The sequence below is a fragment of the Ambystoma mexicanum genome, chromosome 5p, assembly GCF_040938575.1.
Source record: "Ambystoma mexicanum isolate Mex_15411 chromosome 5p, UKY_AmexF1_1, whole genome shotgun sequence".
Lineage (NCBI taxonomy): Eukaryota > Metazoa > Chordata > Amphibia > Caudata > Ambystomatidae > Ambystoma > Ambystoma mexicanum.
The window spans coordinates 1,347,640,330-1,347,653,501 of NC_090930.1; the positions used below are offsets into that span (position 1 = coordinate 1,347,640,330).

Here is a 13,172-nt window from a genome sequence, read left to right on the forward strand (position 1 = left end):
GGCAAGGACCCACCCAATACATCGTTTAAGAGTTTTGAGCTCACACAACCCAAATCACTAGATAGTTCTAGTATCAGATCGTCAGTAGTTTCTGCCGACAAGAGCGCATCGCTCGCACTGCTGGCACATTCAGGTGCTTGAGATGAGACATTTGGGGAAATATGCAGTAATGGGGTTACCATTGAAGGGTGGTATATTGGGACGTGTGATGACCTTAGGTATGCATATGCGCCTATTTCTAAGGGTTTTATGCATTTCCAGCTCTCCCAGATGGTTGGTCATTACACTATTTCACTGTTAATATAGTCCCATATGTACTAAAGCAATCTATTATACGAGAAAGACAAGTGACGTTACTGTGCAAAGCAAAGCACCAGTTCTACTTGAAACAGCAGGCACAGTAGTGAACTCACAAATGTACTTGGTGGAACACAAACTCACAAACTGCCATGCAGCAGTATCTTAGAAAACTGTACGAGGCGATTCAAACACCATAATGTGAAGCATATAAAAGTTGCTGTTTATATACAACGATATCCTAGGAAACAATAAAAAGCATTTCAAATAACACTTTTGTGAAACATAGAAAACATTTAAAACTTGCTATTAAAGCGAATGAAGCGGCAGACGTGATGTCAAACTTCACTTTATAAGGTACGTGTGTGAGGAGGCAATTGCAAGCAGTCGATGAGCACTGCTCACTTGCGTACAATACACCTAAACCACGCCTCTGCCAAGCACAATCTATTTCTTAGAACAACAGATACCAGGGAGCAACTCTCACCTCGACAATATGTACGGAGCAGTAAGCCTGTCACGGGCTGTCCCAGGCTACCACACAGAAAGGCTAGGAATGGCACAGAATGATATTACATTTAAATGAAGCATTGAGTGCCGGCACAACAAGATGGATATAATCTTTGGAGGGGAGTACTTGTTACTCACATGGAACACACAAGCACACGTACCAAGGACATGTGTAGGGATCACTCAGATGGAATCAAACTAGGATCGTGGTGTCACGGTTGCCACGCTGAACAGCTGAACAGCCACTTACTCTGAGGGCGCATGAGCGCGCAACCACCACTTTTTGAGGGCTTCTGGGAAAGTGGGCGGGGCCACACTAAAAATTAGGTAAAAAAGATGTAATTAGACACTACATTTAGTGTATAGTCCATATAAATATATTAGAGAGTCCAAAAGTATGTGGAAGGAGCAGGCAGGGCTCATAAGGCATACCAATACACGTTCTTCACGGGACTTCACAGGACTCAAACAGCACTCCCAGCAGAACAGCCACTTACAGAGCCACTTGCTTTAACTCCGTTTTGCAGGGCAATGTGATACTCTAATACAGGATCCTTCTGTGGTCTGTTATCCAAAATATCTGTAAGATAGTCCTGTTCAAATCGAGGAGCAGGCCTGCCTGGCCTATCCCAAAAATGCAATTACCCTAGACATTAACTGTCTATAGGAAGCATCTGCATGCTCTGCTGGGTCTGGCTTGCCCAATTCCAGCTCTGCCGATGTATTTATACCACTTTGCTGACTATACATTTTCAAAGAGGTCCTTCATTCTGGAGTCCTACGAAATGACGGCCTCACAAACATTAGGTGTTCCAAACTCTAATCCAAAGGGTGGTGTATCCTGGTCGGATGGCAAAATCCTTCCTAGGTACAGGTTTAAAGGTCTTCTCTATTTCCTTTGATGAAATCGAAGGTTTTGACGCCAATGGCATCGATGACTTGGACACAGATGGTGCTGATGACTTCGATGCTTTTGGCGTTACAGGCTTCGATGCTATCGGCGTTGATGAGTCCTCGGAGAACTCTACTCCTGACTTGGAGTCTTCGACAGACAAGGACGCGTCGCGTCGGCAAACCAAGACCTCAACAGTTCTCAAGGTATCAATGGCTTGTCTCCCTAGCAGACAGTATTTGCCCTTAGACTTCTCCTTGTTGGCTTCTGACGGCGCGACAGGGACATTACCTTTTGTCTTCTCCTTCGAGGGGGGCCAAGCCACCGTCTCTAACATTTCAAACTTTTTCTGCCTGAATACCTCCCATTCGGCTGGAGTTGCCAGCTTACTTGGGCAGGCTATTTCCGCTCAGGCAAGGAATTTGAGGATGTGGATGTAGACCTATGGTGCCTTTTCTTCATCTTTCTAGAAGAAGAGGACGATGGTGTGAACTGCTTCTGGAGCAAGAGCCTTTCTTGGACCTCTTCCTCCGTGGTGAGTCGCCTCTCAACTCTTCTGATGAGCACCTTTTCGACAGTGTCTTGGAGGGGGATTTCATAGGGGACCTATCTGCTAACTTCCCCTTATGCTTTTTTAATGCTTTGCCTGTCATGGACTGGCAATACCCACAGTCTGCCGTCCTGTGCTCGACACCCATGCACCACAGACAGACCCATGGGAATCTGTAATGGACATCTTGGTGCTGCAGTCATGACACTTCTTAAACCCAGTCTTCGGGGTAGATGAACCCGAACACAAGGCCATTTTCTCAATGTCGCAGTTTTGAGGAAACTGAAAGCGTGCCATAATCTTCGAAACATAAGCTATTAGAGAAAAACAGATACTGAAGCTAATGGGCGGTGTGTGTGTTATGTATACCCGTGATGATATCGACCTCGAGACAGAGGCCCCCGAGGGACATCTCGTCAACCACATCGACGCACATCGCCCTCTGCCGAAATATCTTTTAGGAAGCAGCTAAAGCTGGAAGAGAAGATATCTAAAAATGAGTAATACGCGGGTTGACACACTCCATTCGAAAGAGGCCCATTAGTATTACCCTCCCCATCCCCTTTCAAGCCAAGTGCAATATAGTTATACGTCGAAAACTGTGCTCATACAATCAGCATTGCTCAACTGGTTTAAGAAAAAAAAAACCCTTGTGCTGTCTCCGAATTCAGTCAATTATTAAGGCCATCTGTGATATAGGGCATAGACAAAAAAAGTAAAAGTACTCTCCCACAAATCACAGTTTAGGATTTTCAAGGTACATCAACCAAGTAGAATCTTCAGTATTTTTTCTCTTCAGCCTAACAGAAAAAATAGAAGTGTTCCCATATTGCACAACAGTTGGACAACTGCAAATACTGCATTCATTTTTTTGCGATTTCTAATGACCCCTTGGTTCAATTTCGGATCAGTCAATATTTGTTTCAAGCTTGGAATCTGCAAAATAATAACCATAAGTAGTATTTACAGTATTGTGGTATAGTCACACAATTTGGCTTACCACCCCCATTTATCGTGAGGCTTCATTGATATGTGTAAAAGGGATTTCCTGTTATAGCTTTATCCTACTTAATGGCCTAACAAAGATAGGAAGTACTCCAGGTATAGCCATTAGGAATTGGAAAATAATGAAGAATTTCAAATGCAAATACATAATGGCCCCCTTTCTGGCTCAGCTGTGTCTGTTAAAGACTATACATTTGTCTACTGATCCCCATAGCACGAACACTACCCATGCAATTCTAATAAGGATGATTCATTACCTATATGTGGGTTGGGCAGACGACAATTTCTCGGGCAACACGTTTTAAGGAAGTGCTGCCATGATACCGTACTTAAAAGGGATGGACACAACTAAAGAACACTGTGATGGACACTTATGCACAAGACTTAACGAAGGTAGGATGCAAGAACTATATTAGAGGTTTGGGACCTTTCACAAGTGTTTGGATGCTGTAAAGGAGGCAGAGGGAAGTATGGTCACAGTTTATTACATCCCACTCACCTTTGGTACCACGATTGCGGATTTCAGATCCTTCCGAGACAGACCACTCTCTGCAATGTATCTCCTTCTCTTCCTGATTTGGAAACACAATGTCTGGGTAGAAGCCATGATGATAGTCTGTACAGAGAATATGCAGGTTACTCATTTTTACTGCTACTTCTACACTGTGAATATTCGGATAAAAAGCTAGTTGATTGCACATGGTTAGCCCAAAACTCATTCCGATATCACCTCGGGTAGAATAGAATATTTAGAACTGCTTCTACTTAAGAGGTGGAAACAGTCATGTGTTTACTAGATGCAGGTCACAAACACCTTTTACCTTCATCAATTTTATATGACTTGTCAGGACTGAGAGTTTGTTCTACTATTCGTAGGAGATAAATGTAAAATCCATTGAATGAGCATATTGAAGAAAAGGTGGCCATATAATTAATGTGGGTTTACATGGACCAAACCTAGCTAGGAAGTAACTGAGCGCTATCCAAGTTATTTGGGGTCAATACAGCATGGATTGACATTAGGATTGGATAAGTAGGAGCTAAAAGCCACTCCTGGTTACCCAGGAGTACCAAGTGACCAGGAGCAACCACTGGGAATATGGAGATAGTAGAACAAGTTACTTACCAACTGGTAACGTTCTTTCGAATGGATGTTCCTCCAACCTATTCCACATCTTTGACATGTAATGTCCACAGCTGTGCACTTCAGAAACTTTTTTGGCAGAGGGCATCCTGCGTCAATGACGTCGGGTCGATGTCCCTCAAAGGCCTCCGTCGAGGGCGGCTTCACCGGATGTTATAAATAGGATGCACAGCGCCCGTAGCCTCAGTTTATGTTTTTTCCCCCAGAACGTGTGGCACCAATCCAATGCCTACTTGACTGCACATAGCCTTGCGGAAACATAACCTCCAATCGCATAGGAAATTCTCCAGAGGGGCAGGCTGGGAGGGCGATGTGGAATACGTTGGAGGAACATCCAGTCGAAAGAACGTTACCAGTTGGTAAGTAACTTGTTCTTCAAATGGATTGCGTCCTCCAACGTATTCCACATCTTTGACAGACTCCCAAAGCAGTACCACAAAATGGAGGAGGGAAAAGAATTTAGAGTACTCAATCAGATGGCAGAATAAAGAACCGCCTTATCAAAGGCCATATCATGACCATGGAGTGTATCCAGGGAGTAATGTTTAACAAAGGTGTGGATAGAAGCCCATGTGGCTGCATCACAAATATTCCTAATAGGAACTCCCCATTGGAGGGCTGTGGAAGTAGCCACGCCCCTAGTAGAATGAGCTCTCAACCCTTCAGGAGGGTCCGTACCCGCCAATCGGTAACACTTCGTAATGGTGAGGATAATCCACCTGGACAGGGTCCGTTTGGCAACAGCCTGACCCAATCGGTGTCCAGCATATCCCACAAAGAGTTGATCGTCCACTCTGACCCTGGACATCCTAGAAATATAAAATCTCAGAGCTCTCCTAGGATCCAACCTATGGAGTCGCTCCTCTTCCTTACCAGGATGAGGAGGAGGATAGAAAGAAGGATGAACCACGTTCTGGCTCAAATGAAATTCAGATACTACCTTAGGTAGAAAGGAAGGACGTACCCTTAGTACAACCCGGTCCTTGTGGAACACAGTAAGGGACGACTTAGAGGAAAGTGCCTGCAATTCACTCACTCTTCGAGCGGAAGTAACCGCAACCAAGAACACTGTCTTGAAGGACAATAATCCCAAGGGACAAGAGTGCAAATGTTCAAACGGAGCACCCATTAGAAATTTCAAAACCAAATTCAAATCCCAAACCGGCACCTGGAAAGGGGACGGCGGGAACACATTAGTCAGTCCTTTAAGAAATTGAGAAATCAAAAGAATCTTAAAGTAAGAGCATTCTTCAGATGAGCGTTTAAAGATAGACAGCGCCGCCAGGTAACCTTTAATGGCACCTACTTGAAGGCCCCTCTGGGCCAAAGAAAGTAAGAAAGACAAAACCATAGGAATTGAACACTGAAAAGGATCAACATTTTGTCCTCTGCACCAGTCGCAAAACATACGCCAATGGTACAGGGATTTTGTTGCTGGCCTTCTGGCCGAAAGCAACACCTCCATCACATCATCTGGGAGGTCCCAATCCTTATATCTCAACCTTTCAGATACCAAGCGTGAAGTTTGAGAGCTCTGACCTCTGGATGGTGAACCTGACCCCCCTCTCGCGAGAGCAGATCCTCTTGGTAGGTTTACTAAGTGAGGTTGAGGGTGCACTGTTAGTCCCCCGTGCTGAGTGAGCAGATTGTACAGGCACGGGAGTTTGATGTGATCGCACATTGTCAGTTTGCGCAGATGTGGATGGTGTGCAGTCATAATGTCGACATCAATAATGTCGACAGTCAAAATGTCGACAAATTAATGTCGAAAATCAATAATGTCGACATACAAAAATGTCGACATTTTTCATTAATGTCGACATTTTTTCGAAATGTTGTATAAATAAATAAATATATATTTATTGTTGTGTTGTATGTGTTGAGTATGAGGGGTGGGGGGTGGCAGGGGGTATTGGGTGAGAGGGGTTGGGGGGGACATCCCCATAGTAAATGATATTCTTTTTATTTATTTATTTATTTATTGAATAATAAATAAATAAATAAATATATAATTACTATGTGTTGGGAATGAGGGTGAGAGGGTGGTTGGGGGGGGGTGTGGGGGGGTGTCAGGGGGGTGTTGGGTGAGGGGGGGTTGGGGGGGGACCCCCCCCATAGTAAATTAGACTCTTTTTGCGTATTTATTTATTGAAAAAATAAATAAATAAATAATTAGATTGTGTTGAGTATGAGGGGTGAGAGGGTGGTTAGGGGGTGTGGTGGGGTGGCAGGGGGGTGTTGGGTGAGGGGGGGTTGGGGGGGGGACCCCCCCATAGTAAATGATACTTTTTGTTGGTTATTTATTTATTGAAAAAATAAATAAATAAATATATAAATAATTAGAATGTGTTGCATATGAGGGGTGGGAGGGTGGTGGTGTGGGGTGTGGGGGGGTTGCAGGAGGGTGTTGGGTGAGGTGTTGATAGTGTTAAGGGTTTATAGTCATATTGTCGAAAAAAAAATGTCGACATTTTTTTTTCGACATTATGACTTTTTACATTAAAAGTATAGAATGTCGACATTATTATTTTCGACATTATTTTTTCGACATTTTTGTCTGTCGACATTTTTTTGTCGACATTATGACTATAAACCGATGTGGATACCTGGGTTGTCTTGCCCACATAGTAGCAACTAGGATGAGCGTCACCTGTTCCTTTTGGATCTTTTTCACCACCTTCCTCATTAAAGGTGTTGGGGGGGGGAAGCGTAAGCAAATTTCCCTGACCAGTTCATCCATAGGGCGTTCCCCTTGGAGCCTGGCTGGGGGAACCTGGACGCGAAGTCTGGGCATTGTTTGTTTTCACTTGTAGCGAACAAGTCTATTGTGGGGAAACCCCATTGAGAGAAGAGGTGTTCTACTACCCCTGCGTGTAGTTGCTACTCGTGTTCTTCTGGTAGGGGATCTCTGCTCAATGAGTCTATGAGAGAGTTGAGTTCCCCTGGAACATGCTGCGACTTTAGGAATATTTTCCGTTTGAGTGCCCATTTCCAAATTTGTTGCGCAAGCCTGGACAGATTTGGAGACCGTGTGCCCCCCATGTTTGCTGATGTAAAACATTGCTGTAGTGAGGTCTGTCAGGATCTGCACAGATTGGTTCGCTAGGTGAGGTTCGAACGCCTGAAGGGCCTTGAATACTGCCAGTAGTTCTAGCAGATTGATGTGGTTCTATGCTGCCGTGTGAGAGCACAGACCCTGAGCTGTGTGGTGAAGGTAGTGAACCCCCAACCCAGCGAGTGATGCGTCCGTCGTGACAATCGCTTGTACTTCCGGATCGTAGAAGGGTTTCCTCAGCAGATTGTCTCTTGTCCACCAGCGAAGATTCGGTACTAGTGTTGGTGAAACGACCACTAGATTGTCTCACTGACCACTTGCTTGAGACCACTGTTTCGCCAACCACTCCTGCATGGGTCGCATGCGCAGTCGCACGTGAGGAAGCTGGTAAATGCAAGATGCCATCATGCCTAGCAAACGCATTGCTTTGCGCACCCTTATCTGGCGGCCGGCCTGATAACGTGGTATTTGCAGTAACATATTGTTGACTCTTTCCTCTGATGGAAAGACCAACTCCTCTTGTGCATTTAAGACAGCTCCAGGGAGCCGTTTGGTTGTGCTTGGCACAGGGCTTGATTTTTTCTTGTTGATGGAAAAGCCCAATTGGAAGAGTAGGTTGATAGTTCTCTGAATGTTTTAACTGCAAATTAGGGGGGACTCCCCTGTAATCAGCCAGCCGTCCAGGTAAGGGTACACTGGGATTGCCTCCCTGCGCAGGTGTGCTGCCACCACCGGCATTACCTTTGTGAATACCCTTGGGGCAGATGCTATTCCGAAGGGTAGCACTTTGAATTGGTAGTACTGGTTCGCTATCTTGAAACGCAAGAATAGGCATCTTTCATATCCAATGTTGGCATCTAATCCCCCTTTTTTAGTAGAGGCATTACCTCTTGTAGCATAGTCATTCGGAACGTTTGAGGCTTGACATATTTGTTTGCAGGGCGCAAATCTAATACTGGGCAAACTGTTAGATCTTTCTTTGGCACAAGGAAGTAAGTTGAATAAATACACTTGTTTACCTGATTGGCCGGAACGGCTTCGATGGTGTCCTTTAGTAGAAGTGTGGCGTCTTCCTTGAGGAGGATACTCTGGTGTTGCTTGGAATGGGTTTTTTGTCGTGGGGGGTGGTTCCGGGGTGGCTCGAGGAGCTCTATGCAATATCCACCTGTTACAGTGGACAGCACCCAACTGTGTGTGGTTATTGCCTCCCATGCGTGGGTGAAGGTGAATATGCACCTTCCTACTAGAGAGGCATGGGAGGGCACCTGGAGCGGATAGTCACTGCTTTTAAGGTGGCGTGCCACCTCGGGAGGAGTTGCCTCTACCGCATCCGCAGATCTGAATGCTCCTCTTGGTTAATTCTGGGAGGACTGTAGTACCTTGGCTCTGGGTTTAAGTGGAACCCCTCTGTGAATTTTGGCCATGTGAGCAACAAAAATTCCTGTCTCCCCTCTGGGGCCGGTAGGTCTATTGGTAAATTGGCCCAATGACTTGAGAGTATCGTATTCTTCTTTGGCCATCTTTAAGGCTTCCTCAACAGCCTTGCCAAAGAGCACATTGGGCTCAACGGGCATGTTGATAAGGGTAGCTTGCGTCTCTGGTTTAAAACCCGAATGGCGCAACCAAGCGTGTCGCTTGATAACAGTCCCCTCTGCTATTATCCTGCCTGTGTTGTCCGTGGCGTCAAGATCGGTTTTTATTAAGCAGTTTGACACTGCTCTGCCTTCTGCGGCTACTTGGGCAAGCTGAGACCTAAGTGGTTAAGGGGCCGGAGATAGTAAGGCCGAGACCTCATCTCATTTGTGGCAGTTGTAACTGGCCAACCGTGTCGAATTGTTGGCAATTCTAGTCTGGAATGCCGCAGAGGATGCCACTTTTCTGCACATCGTGTAAAGTCTCTTGCTTTCCTTGTCAGGCGGGGCCTCAGAGGAATGTAGGGGAGTACCAGCCCTCTTCCTTGTTGTAGTGACAACTAGTGAATTGGGCTTCAGTTGCCCTCTGATATACAGCGGGTCAGGTCTAAACAGTTTCTCTATGCAGGGGTTCACTGCCCACGTGAGATTAGGGGTTTCCAACGATGGCTTTATATTTCGCTGAATGGACTTGAGGAGAGGGATAAACTGCGTGACAGCCTTCTTGTCTCCTAGGATTTCTTCTACAAAATCCCTATCTTGCTGTACTTCCTGAGTTTCTATTTGAAAATGCTCTGCCGCCTTGACGAGCACTTCATTTAGAAGGGGTTGGTTGTCAATGGGAGAGTCCATGACCGGGGGATCCTGATTAACAGGAGAGTCCATGGGATACATATTTGCCTCGGGGTCAACCTCAGGGTCTTCATCATCCCCGTAATAAGGGTCTGCTGTGTCATCCCCATAGTAAGGGTCTGCTGCCTCTTGAATAGAGAGGTCTTCATGGTCGGAGTCCGGGTCATGGAGATCAATGACTGCGCCTTGCACTGGATTCTCCGGGCGAGACCTTTTAGCAGGGGGTTGAGAAGGGATCTGTGACCCAGAGGGTGCTGTAGTGGGGGAAGTGGAGTGGAAACTTTGAAAATAGGCAGGGTCTTTTTCATAGAAGTTGGCAATGAAGGAAATCCTCCTCTTGACCCGGTCTATATCCTCAGCCGACCATTGTGCTGAACTGGGGATGACCAATGTTTGGGAAGGGAGCCCTAAGTCTTCATCTGTTGGAGGAAATAATACAGGTTCTTTGGGCCTAGCCTCCTGAGATTTCTCCTTATAAGGGGTTTTCTCTCTACAAGGGGTTTTATAGGGCTTCTTTTTGGACTCTTTCTCCCTACCCTGGCCCCCTGAAGTGTGTTTGCCGACTGTTTGGGGCCAAGTGCCTGATTTGATGCAGAGCGTCGAATTTCGGGTGCAGACTGAACCGGAGACTCATCTGTGGATGATCTGGCTTCGGTGGGAGTTATTCGCGCGATGTTCGTACCGTCCTTCGGCGGCCGTGACCTGCCATGCAGTGATCTCGAACGAGCGTGCCCAGAGGACAGAGATTGCATGGACCTTTCCCTGAACATTGTGCGTTGCCTTCCGCTCGACACGTGTGTTGAGTCTCAGCCTTGGGTTTTGTGCTTAGTGGTGGATAGCGCTTCCACCGCTGGATGTTGTCCCCATAACAAGGCCGCCGGCCTGTCTTCCGGGGTCGGGGCCTGCTCTTGGGTAACCGAAGTCACCCCGTCGCCTTCGCCGTCAGAAACCACAGCGTTGTTGCTGTCGCTGAAAGTGCCTTCTATTTCCATGGCCTCGAGCCGCCTGGCGTGGGCCCAGCGTTTGGTAGATTAGTCCTTCAAAGTCTTGGGCTTGAAGAGCCTACACGCCCGACAAGAACCCTCAACGTGGTCTCTCGGGAGACACAGGTTACAGACTAGGTGTTTATTAACCACCGGAAATTTCCTATTGCACTTGGGGCAGAATTTAAAGGGGGTCCTATCCATAACGAAAGGATACAGCAGCAAGGCAATTATAATGTAAGAAAGGGGGCATATACATTCTAAAATGACCTCTCTCCCTACTGGGTGGACCGAAGCCCGGGGCGGCCTTCCAAGGCCGAAACGGATCTGTCGGTGGAGTCTTCTGATGGTCGTTATTCTTGTCTTCACCGGCGTGATGTTTCGATAGTCGGTGGTATAAAGGATAGAAAGAATAAACTATCGGCAATTGTGAATTAGTAAATGGCTATAAGCCGAAAGAGGAACTTAGCTATAAGCGTCCATTTAGAATAGCGGAAAAAAACTATCTGAGGGACCTCGACGCATGAGGGATAATGGGTACAGTGGACGTCACACTAGGGATAGTATTATTGCCATGCCCAGTCGACGTCCCTTTTGGAATTTCAAAAACAACAACTGCAATACTCTGCAGCTTCCACTAGATGTCAGCCTATGCAGAGCATGTGATCTAAGCAGATTCCACAAGCCTCAGAAATATATATATATATATATATATCTTGATGAAGCTTTTTTTTTTTTAAAACAATTCTTTACAACAACCACTCAACACATAAACCAAACTTAGCGGTGTATGTTATACATTTTAAGTATCTCGTATCATATTAAACCATAGCCGCTGCTCACCCTTTACCCACACCCCTTAACTTTAGCCTACTCCATTCCGCCTTCTGCCGTTATATCTTCTAGGGGTGTTCCCTCTTACGTTTTTTGGGAGGTATCATCCCTGCTAGGGCATACCTGGGTGGACCCAGACAATGTGGCCACTAAGTGCCTCCAGGCCGTCAATGTATCTGCTTCTTCTCCCCCCGCCCCCTCTATTGGCTGCTTCAGTCCATACCGCCTTTTTTCCTTTTCAGCCCACTTCTTGAGATCATTCCAACAAACCTCTACCTTTGGTCTGTTGCATGCTTTCCAACCCATGGCAATTCTGCGCTTGGCCAGTATGCAAACCAGATCTTTAAGTTTACCCACATGCTCTAGCTTACGTGGTCTAGGGAACCCCCACCATACATTCCCACACTGATTCCACATTTAGCGGGATCCCATTCTCTGACATGCGATGGGCCACTTCTTTCCAGAATTTACCAATTTCCGGGCATGCCCAGAATATATGGGTCATCCCAGCATTCACCTCTCCATATTTGGGACATGTTTGTATTTCTGCGTTTTTAAATCTGGCTATCCTCTGGGGGGTCATGTAAGCTCTGAGTTACATATAGCTGAATTTGTTGCAACCTTGCATTCCTGGATACCTTTTTAATGGTACCGCTGAGCCCTCTCCCAATGCCCATCATTCATGATTTCTCCCACTTCCTCTTCCCAATTCCGTTTTAGCTGGGTCACTTCCATCCCCACCCTGGTCATCAACAGTTCGTAGATTCGGGAAACCTTGTGCCCTCCCTGTGCAATGTTGTAGATTGTTTCTATGGCTGTATCTGGTTGGTCTTCCAGCACTATTTCAGACCATGTTTCTTTCACCCGTTGCACCAGTCTGGTGTATGCAATATATTGCCCTAGATGTAGGCCCATTTCCTCTACCAGTGCGTTGAATTCTAGTATCTTCCCATCTTGCCATATGTCTCCTATTGTCGTAATACCCACCGGTTCCTAGTGCTTGCGTATCGTTTTCCTCAATTGCGCATCCCCCTTGATCAGTGCTACGAGCGGTACCTGCGGGGAGCACGGAGTCAGGTTTTCCATGGCCCGGCAAGCTTTCCGCCACATTTGCCATCCCAATTCCAGCATTCTCTGACACCCTTTTAGCTCTGATTTAGGCAGCCATATCCATTATTTCAAGAAAAACGGAGTACATTCTGACCTCAGCAGTGTGGACTCTGCAGTTGAGTCTTCCGATAGCCATCTGGCCACATATTGTAGCTGGCTGGCCTAATAATAGATCTCAAAATTGGGAAGTTTTATGCCTCCTTCGTCATATGTATTCTGTAGTTTCCAAGGGGCTACTCTATTTCTGGTGTTGTGCCAGATGAAGCCTCTACATATGCTCTGGAGTTTGGTAAAGAATCGTTTGTGTATCATGTATGGTATATTTCTGAATAAATGTATCAGCCTCGGTAATACAACCATTTTCAACAAAGCCGCTCTCCCTACCATGGCCAAAGGGAGCTTAGCCCAGAATCTCATGCTGTTCTCAATGTTTACTATTGCCTTCTCTGTGTTATGTTTGTGTTCATCCTCCACCGCGTGGTAGATATCTATCCCCAGGTATCTAAAGGTTTTGGTCTCCCAGGGTAT

The 13,172-nt window shown here is 46.1% G+C and overlaps 1 protein-coding gene across 7 annotated transcripts in view; it reads right to left on the reverse strand.

Moving 5' to 3' along the window:
- The window catches only part of LOC138481557 (zinc finger protein 660-like), a 1,126,844-nt gene that overhangs the window by 436,601 nt on the left and 677,071 nt on the right, over positions 1–13,172 (reverse strand). For 6 of the 7 annotated variants that reach the window (XM_069613740.1, XM_069613741.1, XM_069613739.1 and 3 more), the window contains one exon: positions 3,754–3,870. The exons of the other annotated variant lie outside the window; for it this stretch is intronic. In XM_069613740.1, coding sequence (XP_069469841.1) covers positions 3,754–3,870 — 117 coding nt within the window. The remainder of the gene's footprint in view (positions 1–3,753; positions 3,871–13,172) is intronic. 7 annotated transcript variants of the gene reach the window in all.